General features: G+C 33.1%; 2 protein-coding genes across 2 annotated transcripts in view; one reads left to right on the top strand and one right to left on the bottom strand.

Moving 5' to 3' along the window:
* LOC143057821 (putative lysosomal cobalamin transporter) overlaps window positions 1–4,262 on the bottom strand; it is a 21,589-nt gene extending 17,327 nt beyond the window's left edge. Inside the window, exons 1-3 of the mRNA XM_076231242.1 lie at window positions 4,116–4,262; window positions 681–857; window positions 329–392 (exon numbers count right to left, since the gene is read on the bottom strand). Of these exons, the coding sequence (XP_076087357.1) occupies window positions 329–392; window positions 681–857; window positions 4,116–4,175 (301 nt within the window). The 5' untranslated portion in view covers window positions 4,176–4,262. The remainder of the gene's footprint in view (window positions 1–328; window positions 393–680; window positions 858–4,115) is intronic.
* On the top strand, window positions 4,242–16,721 carry LOC143057828 (DNA primase large subunit-like). Its single transcript, XM_076231255.1, has 12 exons — window positions 4,242–4,501; window positions 9,659–9,771; window positions 10,881–10,960; window positions 11,202–11,322; window positions 11,820–11,912; window positions 12,288–12,425; window positions 12,643–12,786; window positions 13,284–13,466; window positions 13,864–13,990; window positions 14,856–14,938; window positions 15,504–15,666; window positions 16,539–16,721. Exons 1-12 carry the CDS (start codon window positions 4,345–4,347, stop codon window positions 16,682–16,684), a joined length of 1,548 nt encoding a protein of 515 aa, XP_076087370.1. The 5' UTR covers window positions 4,242–4,344; the 3' UTR covers window positions 16,685–16,721.

Genomic DNA, 16,721 nt, shown 5'->3' with positions numbered 1-16,721 from the left:
GTGTCATTTTGGTCTCTTGTGGACAGTTGTCTCATTGGCAATCATACCACATCTTCTTTTTTATATGAATGTTCACTTATAGCATGAAACTTTAATAACACTGCAACTTGGAAAACTGAACAGAAAGTCATGACAAATTATCTTGGAAAATTCAACACAAAATCATAGAAATTAGGCTGACTTTAAATTTTTAGATTGCAAGGTCACAGTACAATCAATTTAGGGCATGAATTAATTAGATTGCACACATAATGATATTGAATTATAAAAAAACTGTAAGATAAGATAAGATAAGTAAAAAATATGTTTTTCAAGATTAACTACTTACTGTAGTATCCTATGGCTACTGTATTCTCTACTGAGTCTCTGGTATCTGATGAATTTGCCCATTCCTAAAATGTTTAATTCTTTATCAGTAGTGTCTAAACAGAATAATTCAAAGTTCTTCCAAATAACCATAATGAGTCATAGACATCTGACATGCCATTTTTATTTGGGACTCAAAAACGCTGAAGCATTACCTAAAGTGGTAGGTTTTTTTTAGATCTTTAAATTAATCTCCATACATCTTTTAAGAAACTTGTGTGAGAGTCAAAATATCTAGTGGCATTCTTGCATGTATTACATAAAACAAGAACAACTGCAAACAAACAGATTGCTTATCATGCTGTTAGTCTTACCTTGAAAGTGCCATCACTGTTCTTCATAAATGAGGCTAGAAACACATCTATTGGTACCAAACATACTGTTAACAGGGCAATGGTAAGGGAGATAATCCCAGATATAGTTGTTGATAATGATGGATCATACTTGCTCATAAAATACTTAATATATACTACTGAAAACAGCAAGGCAAGCTAAAACATAAAAAAAACTTGGCACAATTTGATATGAAGTCAACTCAAAGAAATAAAATGTAATTTGTAAAGCAAGGTCATCTAATTTTTCTTAGAATTTTTAATTTTTAATTTGTGCTTCCAAGAGTATCTGAATAATTTCTTGTATCATATCTTTCAAAGGAAAATTCAATAATTACACACGCCCTTATGACATCATTTACAAGATAGAAGGTGCATCTGTATCCCTGCACCATCAAAGTTTGAAGCATTATTTGAATGGTCATTCTGCAGAGTAGTCTAGAAATAATGTCCGTATGTACGACTAAAGGGAGGGTGACCAACTAGAATTAGAATTTGATTTCCCATGCATATATTTAGGTCATGTGGTTATAAAGGTTACATGACACATACAATTAACTGCTGTATCTCAGATCAGGTGTATCAATTTATTGATCAGCCTCAGGTGGTCACATAGATTGTCATAGTAGAAATAGATGAAAAAGGGGTCTTTTTCTCAAGGCCTTTTGGAACAGACATAGAGAGTTATCCAATTTTTTACAACAATAAATAAACAAAAGAGTGAATACATTGTACAAGTGAGATAACAACGAATCCATGACAACTCGCCCCACTTTTAAAAAAAGAGCCACAATCTTTTTTGACGACAACTCCCACTGAAAATAGGTCCTGACAACTCACTCCACTTATGAAAAGTTTGTAAGTTTAAACTTTATAATATTAATTGTGATAAAAGCCAAAACTGTATATATAACTTATAAAGTTACATTCATAAAAATTTACTACAAACCATCTTCATTGAGCCTGTACAATGTACATAGTCTGAAACAAAGCCAAAAATAATTCTAAACAAAATTACACTTATTCTCTTATATCATTAGAGGTGTTCCTTTCTATAGATACTTATACAAAGAAGCAGAAGAAAAGGGTTAAAATCCTGCTGAACATGCTGAATAAAGGTCTTCCAACAAAAACCACAATGACCTTCATCATGCCAATAGACCATTTTCAAGTTCATCTGTCACCGGAAAAAAATCATCAACTAAGCACGCCTTTATGACTTCATTAACCAGATAAAGGGGATCGCCTGTACTATTAACCTTCATCAAGCGTCTTAGTGATTGTCATTGTGCATGGTATAAACTAGAAATAATGTTTGTTTTGTAAGTACTTAATCACTATTCCCTATTGACAGCAGTGCTGATTGTCAACTATGAGAATTTAATTTGCCGAATAATTCGTGCAATATATAGTATATTATCAGACCACAGATGAATTATCACGTTGTGATTGGTTAAATGCCGTCACGTGGTGACCCCCTATGAGACCGTATGGGGTTAGTAAGTTTCATATGGGGTTCATGACGCGTTAATGGCGACGTCATCTATTAATGTTGTTGTGTTTCATGATTCATTTTTCAACAAAACGCCGCAGAAAAAGTCCAGCGTCCGATAAATTCGTTATACGGTTAACTACTGACCCCCTACGGATCCATAGAGGGTGAATAAAATTCATAGGGGACTCGGCCTCCGGCCTCACCCCCTATGGATTTTACTAACCCTCTATGGATCCGTACGGGGTCAGTAGCGAACCATATAACTTATAATAGTTTTCCAACCACCCGCTCAACATTGGAACAGAAGTGACCATGCCCCTAAATGCACGAATGATGTTCACTAAAACATGTTCACTAAAACCAGAGTTTTTGATGGAAATGCATTGAACTCGAAAGTTGTCTATTGCTGCTAATCCGGGTCCGTTCGCGCCCATTCACGTTCGCACCCACTCATGTTCGCCCCCTTTCATTTTAGCACCCTACATGTTCGCGCCCAATTTTAATTGGTTTTGTGTTTAATAACTTTGTAATCAAGTTTTGGCAAGTAGTATTCTTATAAGTATAATTGTTTTCATGGTCTCAAAATAAGTGAGACAGCATTTTTTTTTTGTGTTGAATAAATCTTAATCATGTTTTGGATAGTGTATTGTTAAAAAAAATTATATTCCTTTCTAAATAAAGTGGGATTCTGTCAACGTTTTATTTTGTGTTGAATAACTGTTTATCATGTTTTGGTTAGTGTATTGCTATAACTTTTGTTTCATTGACTTGTTTCAAAATGAAGTGAGATTCTGACTACGTTTCTTTTTTTTTTTTGTGTGTTGATTAAATTTTATCATGTATAGTAATATATAATAGTGTATTGTTTCATTATTTCAGATCTGTTAAAAACAATTATCTTTTGTTTTTTTTCATTTAAAATCTTCAATCTTTTACTCATACCAAGCTATAAATACATTCAGTATTTACACAAAAGCAATTAAAAACAACAATCATGATTTTCCAATTACTCAACTCGAATTTGAATTAAAATTGGGCGCGAACATGTAGAGTGCGAACGGACCTTGGGTGCGAACGTGCGAGGTGCGAACGTGTAGGGTGCGAAAGTATATTGGGCGCGAACGGACCTGATACCTATTGCTGCTATTTACAAGTGGGGCGAGTCTTGCTTCCGATAAAAACACATACGAGATAACAAAATTACATTACTCATCATTAGTGACTACACTGTTAAATCCTAAAGACATAGATTATATGGGGACGAAGTCCCCAATTACGGTAGAAAAATCAATAAAAAAAAAAAAAAAAATCGGGAAAATTTCCTGAATTTTTCATTCTACTAATGAACTCAAAATCGTTAACTTTTTTTTTCAGATCTAGTTCCTGTTCCGGTTTTCCCCGCATTTGCGCAGAAATCTGTCTTGTTTGCATGAGACTTTGAAAAGAAAATTATATGTATCAGTCTAGTAAAATATAAGATTGGAACTCAATACAATTTCATTTTTAATAATTGTTTGATTTGAAAAAAACGTTACCTGATGGAAGCGTTTCTTTTGTTTACATTGAATATGACGTCATAATTTAAACAACGTCACAGCTAAATCCCTAACCACAGAACCGAAATCGGGAACATTACGGTATTTCAGTTTCCTTTATTAACATGTTTGAGGTAAGAAAATAATAAATACAGACTTCGTCCCCATTCACAGGTTATGCCTGCCTCATATTATTCATATGAAAAACAAATCAATGTGTTTATGTTTTTGACAATTTCTATAGTTCATAAATTTATTTATGTTTTGCTGTAGGGTCATAAGACTGAATCACAGTAGTCAGTACCAGTGAATACAGGGGCCATTCAACTGAATTAAAGTTTTACTGTGAAAATCTGATCAGGATAAAAGATGACATGACATACTTACAATAATTATCACTACAAATGGAACCCAAGTAGCAGCAAGTGCTCCACTCAAGCTGACCATTTTGTTTTTGTTTTCGTTAAACGTCAAAGTAAAGCTTTATCTAGATTTATCCCTGTTTGTAAGCGTACAGATGCAGTTGAACGTAAAAAAGTTTTCAATCGACAAAATCCGAAAGTTCCGAAAACATTTGTTTTGAGCGGGAAAGGCAAATAACAAAAAAGTCAACAAAATGGATTTCGCAGGCAACAGCAAAAAATCTGGACGATCCGCAAGAAATAAGAAACAGTTCAACCGCGTTGGTCATAATTTACAGTTCTACAAAATACCACCAACGGGGGAAATATCCCTGCAAGAGTTTGAAGAATATGCAATTGACAGATTAAAAGGTGCCCTAAAATTAGCCGAATTTACAATTAAGATAATCAATGAAAATCTAAACAATTCTCCCTAATGACTCACAAATAACGTTATTGAAAAAAAAAATCCTGAAAAAATGATATAGCAATAACTTCTGACTAATTTTCATCTGGATACACCGATTTCCTGAGAAGTTCATGATTCGAGAACTCCCCAACAATACACCTTATCGCTATTTGTCCGCCATTACTGAAAATCACACAGGTTCCCGTAAAATTTTGACGTCATAATATAAAATATCTGACGCCACAATGGAAACGTGGTTGTTGTATGCGTCAAAAGTTCAAGCGGCTGGGTCACCCGGGATTAGTGATAAGGTGTATAGTCAATACGACAATACATCTCATAGGCGGATCCTGGGGGCCCGGGCTCCCCTTTCGTGGGAAAAATTTGGTTGATTATATAAAGGAATCATTGAAGCATGACTGGAGCGGGCCCCCCCTTAGGAAAAGTTCTTGATCCGCCACTAGTGCATCTTATCGCTATTTGTTTGCCATTACTGGACATCACACAGGTTCCCGTTAAATTTTGATGTCATTATACAAAATATCTGACACCACAATTGAAAAGTGATTGGTGTGTGACGTCAATCATTTGTCAAAAGTTCAAGCGGGACAGATTCTTGGGTCACCTGGGAAAAGCAATAAGGCATATAGGCCCCTTCACGGTTAGTATAGCCATGTAGAGAAGGGGTCAGATCATTTGAAAGAGGTGGAAATAGTATAATAATACAGGAAACCCTATATATGCACATGCAGTGATCAGGAAGGACGTGCGCCCTGCGCCTATAGCGCATATTGACAAGAAATGGCGCATACAGTGACAAATGTAAGCGCCCACGTGGCGCACGATATTTTTCACTTCGTTTCGAAACGTTTAGATATCGTCAAATGAATTTCCGATCGTGTTCCGTGCCGCCATGTGTGTGTACACAACTGTGTAATGTTCCTCCAATAATAGGAGCACCTATATATTTTTGGGACGTCTCAAGTGTTTCCCTATGATAATAGAACCATGCGATTTAACGTCTCGGGAATTTTCTTATTGTTATAATAGAACCATGCGGTCTAACTTGATAACCCGAAAAACGTAATTAACCTGATGATCATTCATGATATATTTTTTTAATAAACAACTTTAAATTTGTGAAATTTGGCTAGTACAGACGAGATATAACTCTAATAATAATCTCATTTAGTTTAGCTTGCTATTATTTCGATTGAAGAACCCCAAAGACTTTTTAGGAATATAGTTTTTGTCTCCATAAAAGACGCTTAACTGTCCTTGTCATTTGTTGGTCTTTGGCTCGTTTTGACATTTTGTAAACATGACTTCAGCGATTTGTTGTTTTGTTCTATGAATTAATGGTACATTTATTCTTGTCACCGTGATGAAGTTATAATAATACAAGAAGTGCAGAGGAAATGCCTGAAATGTCTTCTGATACGGAACGTCTGGAATAAATATGGTATCGACGACGACCCAAAGTTAATGTACAAAAAAAAATGAACATGAACAAGGCAACAGTACCAGTTTAAACATTGTAAATAAAGGTTAACTTAAATATTGTTGGAGTTGGAAGAAGTTATTGTATATTCATTGCAGGGCTCACACTACTTCAGAATTATAGGGAGAAGTGACTTCTCTTTTTGAAACTGATAGGGAGAAGTGGTGAGATTTGAAAGAGAAGTGCTCATTCGCGCGGTGCGCTACAATGTTTGGATTTTACAATAATAAAGGGCCATATGTAAATAATGTTCTTTTTATACTGTTCAATTCATATCTGAGTAATTAAATTACAATTAAAGTAACAGTTGTTTAAGTTTTACTAAGGTTCTTGTGAGAAACTACCAACTAAATATCTAGCACTAAAAAAAAAATGTTTTATTTTAAAAAATGTAAAGAAATTATAATATATCAATTACAATTTAATTAAAAATTATTTTGTGTAAGAAATTCAGTGTTTCTCGTGAAAAATATAAAAGTTATTAAGCTGGGCAATAATATATTGATATTAGTATAATAGTCTCAGAGTTAAGCAACTTTAATCAATAGTTTGAAATAATCCATAAAAAATATAGGGAATTATATACACCAATCAATTAGATGTAACCAAAAGTCTCTTAATGCGTGTGGAATGCGTAATTTTCCCCTTTGGGATCAATATTCTTCTGTCAGCTATTCCATCCGTGCGTCCGCAGTAATTATTGTAAAAGTACGGATTTCGTTCATAGCTGGTCCGGTTCAGATCCGTAGTTTAGAAATCGGTCAATGGCGGACGAATGCAAGAAAATTTACAAAAATAAACGATGTTTGACAAGTTATTTGGAAAGGAACATGACGTTTTTAATGCAATAAATGGATTAAACATTTACTGGAGGCAACTTTTATCACGTTTAAATGAAGTAACAAACTTATTTTGCCGCCGAAATTTAGGTTGATATACGTTTTCGAGTAACAAGCACCGGAACTTGCGGAAATGCACGATAAAAAGTTGTATTTTTATCAAATAACCTGCTACACACTGTGAAGACAATGCTTCAACCTCTTTTCTAAAGATAATGAATCGTTTATGTCTGAATTTCTTTAACTATCAATAAAAAATTGATGTTTCATCAACTTGGTAAAAATTGACAATGTCCGATGACGGAAGCGACTGAAAGCGAGTATCGTCAAGAACAGGGCGACTTGTTTTCGCTTTTGGGGGTCGGGGAAAGCGAAGTGACGGTCGGGAAGGCGACTTCTTCGCCCAAGTCGCCTGGTAGCGTGAGCCCTGCATTGAAATTAAAATTACACAATCACAGGAACAATATCCATGATTTTATTTTAAATCATAAAGGTAAGTACCAACACCTCTTTGCCAAAATATACTGATACTTTTTTTTACAGAAGTCAATTCAAATGGCCCACTCATTTGACAACATGGCCCATTATTTTTTAAAATGGCCCATTGAATTTATTTTTGAGGGGCCCTGGGCCCATAGTGAAAAAAACCTTCCAGATCACTGCACATGATGCATGTTTCTAAGAAACTGCTCTGTTTTATTGATGTTTTCCCAAATTTTTCAGACCTTTTAAACCTGCATTATGGAAATCTGCCTTTATTCAATATGGCCAAACTAACTGTAAAGGGGCCTATTGAATATTGACCTGAGAGCCGATATATTATCTGAAATCTTTATAGGTTTTAAAGTAGATACATGTACTTATGAGATATTAGTCATTATTTACTTTATAATGGTACCATTTCACCTCAGGAATTTAATTTCTGCGTCTTTTACACAGAGTTCACGAAAACTTTTTTTGACCCGTCGGTCATGGGACTGACAAAGCAACATTATTTGTCAGTCCTATAAAATTTTAGCCAGTCCTTAAAAATCTGACAATTTTATCCTGAAATAAAAATAATATCCTCATTTTGACCGATAGGACCGACAGGACCGACCATTTTCGCGAACTCTCATGCTTTACACAGATATGGATAACAATATGGTAGACGTAGTAAATATTCAAAACGCATATTGTCTAAGATTGCAAAGTTGTGACACTTAGGGATTTCCACTTTATTGGTAATATCATGCTAAGGCCATGGAAAATTAATTGTTGGTTTCCCCTAACATGGAAAAATTTTAAAGACCCGGCAGGCAGGCTTTTTTTTTTTTTTTTTTTTTTTTTTGTAACCATGTGTAATTTTATATCTATATGTTTTGTTTTTACAGCAGAACTTTAATCTTGCATATTTCAAACACTTTTTGTTGTCTCTGCAAAAAAAATTTTTTTTTTTTTTTTTTTTTTTTTTTTTTAATTTTTTTTTTTTTTTCCAGAAAAATTAAATGACCCGGTCAGGTTAGGGGAAACCATGAGTTATTTTTCCATGACCTAAAGCATTTATCATGGGCAACTTCAAAAAAACTTAATCAGATTTTTTTTATTGCAATTTTACTCATATCATCATGCATGAAAAAATGGAAGTTGTGAATGTTTTTGCATATTATTTCTTTTAACTGTTTCCACTATTACTGTTTTATTCCTCTCTAATCATTTCGTTGAGCTTGGGGAAATCCTAGCAATGTTATTGACAGACTGACTATATTTCTGAAGCTATTCATCAATTAAGTGTATAAGATTGTTTGCAAATGATTAAAGATTATTACATTCACAGTGAATAATATTTTCTCCAAGGTTGTGTTGGGTCTTTTTTCTTTTGTTGTGTTGGGTCTTTTTTCTTTTGTTCAATCGTTCTGAACATGCATGAAATATTTGACACTGGACGGTAAACAACCAACAATCAAATCAATTGTTTGTTCAAGGTTGGATTTTTTTTCTTTTGGTTTGCATATATAAGTGTAACAAACGTCCAACTCCAATCATTCATTGTCATTGAGGATATAACTTCATCTATTTACAGATTTGAAGTTTGATTGAATCACCTCCACTTAAATGCTATTCTTCAATAAACACACTTAATATCAACTGCCCATTGATCCATACAAAAATCTTTGAAGTTTAAATTGAAAAATGTGTAAATTAAAACCAAAAAAGTTCTTCTCAAAATAATATATTTAAATAATTGAATTGAAAATATTCTTATTTTTGGGCAATTATAGTTACCTTTATTCATTTTAGTGTTATATAATTTTGAGCAGAAACCAAAGAAAAATTATGAGGCTTTAACATTTTGTATACCTACAAATGTATGTTTGAACATAGAAAGAAAGACCTTCAAATACAGCCATTTAGGATTAAGATTATTACTGCAAGTCTCCTATTGTACCAAGGTTGTCATCACTTGAACATCAAGGTTAAAAAAAAAATTGGTGAATCTGTATTGGGAACTACAAGAATTTTATTTTTATAATACTTTTATATATATATTTTTTCGTTCACCGTCTGGTTCACACCTGCTTTGAAATTGTGCACACTACCCTAAGCACCCTTTCAATAGTTTCATTTTTGATTTTGATCACTTAAATGTCCAAGGTTCTTCAGAAAGGGGCACACTTTTCTCTCAGATATTCATAAGCTGACAGGGGAGATTTTTTAGTTCTGATCTGAAATATCTGATATGCTTCAGTTTGTTGGGTATGTTTTGTCATAATGTTTAATAGAGTTAAATTTCATTTTAGTATTGAAAGCTGTTGAAGTAGCTGGGATTCGTCTCATGAAGGGTTCCACTGAATACATTCAGAAGCTACAAGATGAACTGAGAAAAACATCATTAGGACATGATCTTATACGGGTAAGCAGGGATACACTATTTTCATAAATGTAGTAGGTATGCTGAAATAAAATTGAGAATGGAAATGGGGAATGTGTCAAAGAGACAACAACCAGACCAAATAAAAAACAACAGCAGAGGGTCACCAACAGGTCTTCAATGTAGCGAGAAATTCCCGCACCCGGAGGCGTCCTTCAGCTGGCCCCTAAACAAATATATACTAGTCCAGTGATAATGAACGCCATACTAATTTCCAAATTGTACACAAGAAACTAAAATTAAAATAATACAAGACTAACAAAGGCCAGAGGCTCCTGACTTGGGACAGGCGCAAAAATGCGGCGGGGTTAAACATGTTTGTGAGATCTCAACCCTCCCCCTATACCTCTAACCAATGTAGTAAAGTAAACGCATAACAATACGCACATTAAAATTCAGTTCAAGAGAACTCCGAGTCTGATGTCAGAAGATGTAACCAAAGAAAATAAACAAAATGACAATAATACATAAATAACAACAGACTACTAGCAGTTAACTGACATGCCAGCTCCAGACTTCAATTAAACTGACTGAAAGATTATGATTTCATCATATGAACATCAGGCACAATCCTTCCCGTTAGGGGTTTAGTATCATACCATCATAACATATATGAGAAGAACATAACCCGTGTCATGCCAACAACTGTTTTTAGAATAAATGTGTTTAGTTCCGATGCAAAGACCTTATCAGTGACTCAATATTAACGCCAAAATATGCAATCTTTAATGACTTGACAACAGTATCGTAATTATATCCCTTCTTGAAACAATGAATTGTCCTCAGTTAATAGTTAAAGAACATGAAGCCAAGTCACTTGGTATTAATAATACTTTGTAAAATATTTATCAGAACTCTTTAAATACAATTTTTACAAATCTCTTTTATCTTAAAACTGATATAATATATATTGATGCAACCAAACTTCTATTCAAGGGGAAACAACTCTTGTTGATATGATGATACATAACACCTGCAGATTTTTGAGTCAACATGTTCAAGACAAAGTGTGCTGTATGTATACTTGATAAAGTTTTCTTTTGAATATAATGCCTCCAAATTGCTGTAAATTTATAACATTTTATTTGTAGACGGACAAGAAAGAGAACAAAGACTTCAGACAGAAAGATTTAGTCTCCCATTTTATTCTGAGGCTTGCTTACTGTAGATCGTAAGTTGTTATGGCTGTCATTGTAAAGTAGATGGTAGTTGAAAGTTATATTTTAGAAAAAATGACATTATGATATCTTGTTATGACTTGTTTGGTATAGGAAATGGAAAGTTCCAAAATTTGTGAAGCAATATCTAATATAACCAATATTAAATGTACATGTTGATTTTAACAAGTGGTCAATTATTTTATATATGTGAGACTGTTTTACCTTTTTATCTGATGCCTTTTATTTTTTCAGAGAAGAATTAAGAAGATGGTTTATGCAGCAGGAATTAGATTTGTTTCGATTTCGTTTCTTGAGAGAAGGACCTGATAGCAGGGATGAATTCCTTAGAGAAAACTCTCTGAATTATGAACCCGTATGTATTTTACTTTTTCTTTGTTATCTTTCCAAAGTTTCAACTTTAACATCCAGTTTCTTCCTCCAAAACCACTGCAGCTTTTGAGATTTTGACAAAAATCACGGGTAGTGTGTTTGATTTATGTTCATATCAACCAAATATCATCGCACTGTTACCAAATAAACAAAAGTAGAAGAAAGAAAACTCAGCGGGAAAATCTAACAAACGGGTTCTGGCTTTAGCTGGTTCCTAAACAATTTTGTTTTCTAATTCGATAAAATTGACGCCACACCAAAAGTTTAAAAAACACAAAACAAACAAATGTTGGGTGCAAAAGTGTGGGATGGTTAAACATTCTTTGTGAGATGTCAACCCTACCCTATTCTTTTAGCAAATGTGGAATAAACAAACACATCATAAAATTTGAATTGTCTGTTATTTATTGAAAAGTAAAGGTGTGTATTGTATCTTTGATCTTGTTTTAATCACATACTATGAATTCTTGAATGTTATAGATTAGTGATGACTTAAAGACAGAATTGGATGGTGAACTTCGAGCAGCAGCAGGGAGTAAATCAGGAGTTGTGGATACAATCGAATATTTCAAGGTTTGTATGAAGTAGTTATGAACAGTGTGTAATATGTGTGGCCTAATAACTTACTATTAGCTTTTGACTCCAATAGAGGAACAGATTGATAGATTTTATCGATCATTTACACTCTGTTAACTTTACTTTGCTTTAGTCTATTTGTCCAGAAGCTTTCATGCTGGTTAGAATGTGTTTCATTATGTGTACATTGTAGATAAATAGTTTCTGTAATGCCAGTTTGATTTGACAATTTTTATGGAATTCTTCAATAGTTTTGCATGTCCCATCTTCCATTCTAGTTTTTACATTTCTTTAATATTGCTATTAGAAATAAGATTAATGATATTTTTACAATTCCATTGTTGCCTGAAATGATATAACTTTATTTTACAGGTGCCATTCACAGAAGTGTTTGATTTGGTCAGTAAAAGAAAAGTATATTTACAGGATGGATATGCCTATGTGTCCAGAGATGATATGATTTCCATTGTAATTACACATTACAGAAGTCACCTGTCTCACTCATTGGCTGTAAGTAAAACTAGTTAGGCTAAGTTTAAGATGATTGCAAAGGTCCAAAATATTTTAACAGAAAATATTGTTTCAGTATTTCAAAGATTACATTTTATACTTAATATCATCCAGTATATGATCTCGTTAGTTGACATAATTAAGTGAATTAAATAGCTAAACAATTTCATGAGTTTCTTTTTCTCCAATTTTACAGGTAGAAATGTGTATATTTCAGGTAACAACAAGAGCTCTCCCACACTTGGAGGAAGATGGACGTTTATTGCCAATGTTATGTGGATTAAGCAAACGATATTTGGGTCAAGATTTTAATGCTAAAAAGTCAAATGTTGGAGAAATAACAGCTGATATGATAGAAACGGTAGGAAGTATAAAATTAGACTTGAAGATGGATGGCAAACTTACAGCAATAGGCATTGACAGATTGTATCTGCTTTTGAGACTTATAATGTAAAAAGATTTGGTATGATTGCAATTGAAACAGCTCTTTACAACCGATGAAATGACATGGAAATTAACAACTATAGGTCACCAAACAGCCTTCAACCATGAGCAAATCAGCCATAAATGTGTTAAAAAATATGAGGATATAAAAAAATGTTTTCTTATAAGGTTATATTGCATGTGATTTTCTGATATACTCCCCATTAACCATTTAATAATTTACATGAAAATTGAGAATATTTGATATTTGATGACATTATGAATCTCCTCATTTATATTCCTATTCAAGTAATTTTTTTAGGTTTCTGGTAGCAAAACATGGACTTTATTCTCTTTATACAAACAGGGAGTTAGTTGAAATTTGTGAGTTGTTTTTTGACTGTTAGTAACATAATAATATGATTTATATTACAGCTCTCCAAGAAGTCATTTCCTCTTTGTATGCAACAATTACATCAGTCATTGCGACAGAATCATCATTTACGTCATGGTGGGAGACAGCAGTATGGACTGTTCCTCAAGGGCATTGGTGTGTCCTTGGAGGAGGCAATGAGATTCTGGAGAACAGAGTTTTGTAAAGCTATGGATGTGGATAAGGTACTTTAAAGTATTGATACCATTACAATATAGATGTTTAACAAGAATTTATTGTAGTCATGTTAGCTTAATCCTTAGCGTCAATAAAAAATGTTAATAGATTATGATATAGAGAGTGCTTGAATTATTTTGATTGATTGTAAAAACTGTAAACATAGCAAATTATATAAACATGAGATAGATTTCAATGCACACAATTATGAAAAAAAAGCTAATTAACAAGGAAGGATGTAGCATGACAATGGTTGGCAGTAATCAATGGTGGTGTCAAATGCAGGTTATGGGTGCATTGAATTAATAAAAAATGTTAAATATCAGTACAATAGATGCACAATAAAAGCACAAATAGTGATGTTAGTTACAAAATGTCTAAAAAAACTTATATTTTCATTTGCAGTTTGATAAGCAGTATTCCTATAATATTCGTCATAACTATGGAAAGGAAGGAAAGCGAACCAACTACACACCATACAGCTGTATGAAGATTATAACTACTAATCCTCCAGGACCAGGAGATTTCCATGGTATAATCTTATCTAATGTGCATGTTCATTTTTCTTTGAGATTGATGTGGTGTAATTTAAAAAGTTTTGAAATGATTTAAATATTTAACATGATGCTGAAGCTATCATTGAGATATTCTGACTTGTATTATATTAGTACACATGCCCAACTATTATTGGGGAAATGGGATACCAATAGTTTGAGTGGGGCATGGTGTTTTATGGACACATGTTCTAGTTTTATAAGTATTAAGTATACCTCAATGTTAATGAGGGTGATTAATTTACACACACTACATTGATTCAGATCTGAGTCCATATCTACAGCCAGTTTTTATATACTAATTATCTCATAATTGCATTTTATGAAGTGCCCATTTTTAAAAACTGAGGATATGACATAAGACGCAGATAACATGACCTGAATTTCAAGTAAAAATGAGTTAAAAATGACTTTACAATCATATAAGTTGTTTTAAAATGTCCTGAAATTAGTAAACATTCTCTTACTGTTCTTTGCCTCAACTAAATGTTACGTAACTTATACACAATGCTTAATATTACCAAACTCAGACCAAGTTCAAATTTGGCTGGCATTACTTACATTTTCTGAAATTAAGTTGTTTCCCTTTAAAAAATTGACAAATGTTGGGGTTTTTTTTTCACTCAGTCACTTCTGCAGTTCTTCAGTCTCTCTATAACTGGAAACACTTCTTTTGTCTGCACTGTAACTGTTGTATGAATTGACAAAAAAGTTCGTTTCCAATCTCAATAGTCTGATTGTTGCATATTGACAAGCGCAGGTATATGTGTCCCCTAGACACATTCTTCTATTATCAGAAAACACATGTAATGTCTTACAAAACTTTTATTTATGACTTTACAGGTTGTCCATTTAAGCACATGGAAGTTGACATGTTAGCACAGAAACTCAGAGGTCAACACATTTCAAAGGACAATGTTGAAAAGGTTAGTCCGGCCATTTGAAATAAATATCTGGTTCTCAGACTTAGCAATGGATAAAAATCACTAAATAAAAGTAAATACAGCTGCATTATGGAGAAGACAAATAACTAGTCCACAAAAAGTTGCAGTGAAAAGCAATAATGTATGTGTTGCCTTTTTAGAAATATACAACTTTTTACAGTTTGATAGATATGATTGCATTTTCAACAATGAGCTATGTGATACGAAATTTCTAATAAAAACACTAGAGCTAAGCTGAATGTTTAAATTAAATTTAGATCAGATAAAATCAAGCATCTCAATACAATCAATCTTCTTTCAATGCTCAAGATCTGAAGTTTTTAAAACCTAAAACTTTGGGGACAGAATAGCCCAAATCAGTTCATGTTGAATGATGTGTAGTTACTTGTCAAGTGCTTTGTCTATGTTCAGTTTATATACTGTCTTATATCAGTTTATTGATTATATTAGAGGGGAACAAAGTTAACCTAGTTAACTCTTATGCAAATAGCGTACACTATAGATTTTGACTCTTTTTACTGTAATTATTCAAATATTTATGTTTTAGATCTCAAAATGTGTAAAGACCGGTCACTACCAGATAGCATGTGCACAATATTTTGAAGCAACACATAATATACGTAACCCTGAGGATTCTGCCAGTATAAACATTAATCATCCCAATGGTTATTTCCTTGACAGTTATAAACTACTCAATGGACCAAAAGAGGGTAGGTTATTAATGTTGGATAACTTTTACAGTTATTTTGTATAGAGGATAAATAAAAGATAGATAATGGAAACAAGGAAATTGTCAAAAAGACAACAACCTGATCTAAAGAGACGAAACAGCCCACAACTACAAAGAGCTGTCCCCAAATTGATTGTGGGGGATGGGAGATGCTCCAATTAGTCCATTATTGGTGGTTGCTTTTATCTTAGATTTTTAAGTAAAATAAAAATTCAATATTATGGATGATTGTAGTCTCAAGAAAGTGCCTCCCCTTTTGTTAAGTGTTCAATTCTGGAATAACCCTTACTGAATCAAAAAATAGAATGTAGCCTCCATAATCCATAAACATTTTTAATTCAATAAACTATAACCGATGTTGTAAGCTGATCTTAATGCATTTGTATTGGTCATTAAAGAGGTTTCTGAACATATTGTTTTTTCAAGGGCCTTTTAACACCATGTACATAATATATATTTTACCATGGTGCTAAATTGATTTTATAATGAAATGTATAACAAATGTTTGTTAAAGAATTTTTTTTTGAAAGCATGCTTTTTTCAAATCCATTGACGCTATTTGAAAAAATTAGAGATCACTGCAAGTCATAAACAAAAAGAAGGGTCAATGACAGGAAATCCTGAAAGTCCATTTTTTAAGGCTTCCTTCATTCCAGAAAACAAAAACATCCCTAAACATAGACTACAAGTAGACCTTAGAAAATAGCTGATAGGATTGGTGTATGTGTTTATATGAAACAGAATTGAGGATCACTGGCACTGCTAAAATTCGATTTATTGCAAGATTCTAATAAAGCAGAACAAGATATTGAATGTTGTCAGATTACTTATCATTATATTTTTCCATTGTAGGTACCAAGCCAGTGCCAAACACACCAAAAGTGATCAAAGTGAAAGTAGAAGGAACAGGTACCCCCTCATCACAAACAAATAAACAATCTGACCTTAATGATATGGATGATGATGACCTGATAGCCAGTATGGAAACTGACATGTGATATTTCTTATTCTATTTAATAAATCTATTATATATTG

Source organism: Mytilus galloprovincialis, chromosome 1 (genome assembly GCF_965363235.1).
Source record: "Mytilus galloprovincialis chromosome 1, xbMytGall1.hap1.1, whole genome shotgun sequence".
NCBI classification, from domain to species: Eukaryota; Metazoa; Mollusca; class Bivalvia; order Mytilida; family Mytilidae; genus Mytilus; species Mytilus galloprovincialis.
The sequence above is the reverse complement of the archived record's forward strand: the minus strand, read 5'-3'. Positions and strand labels throughout refer to the sequence as shown.

What these genes read in the sequence shown, in the direction of transcription:
- LOC143057828 (XM_076231255.1), top strand. Translation starts at nt 4,345, where the DNA reads ATGGATTTCGCAGGCAACAGCAAAAAATCTGGACGATCCGCAAGAAAT. An exon ending in ACTCTCTGAATTATGAACCC is followed by an intron (nt 11,323 to 11,819) that starts GTATGTATTTTA and finishes TGAATGTTATAG; the next exon opens with ATTAGTGATGACTTAAAGAC. An exon ending in CAGCTGATATGATAGAAACG is followed by an intron (nt 12,787 to 13,283) that starts GTAGGAAGTATA and finishes TTTATATTACAG; the next exon opens with CTCTCCAAGAAGTCATTTCC.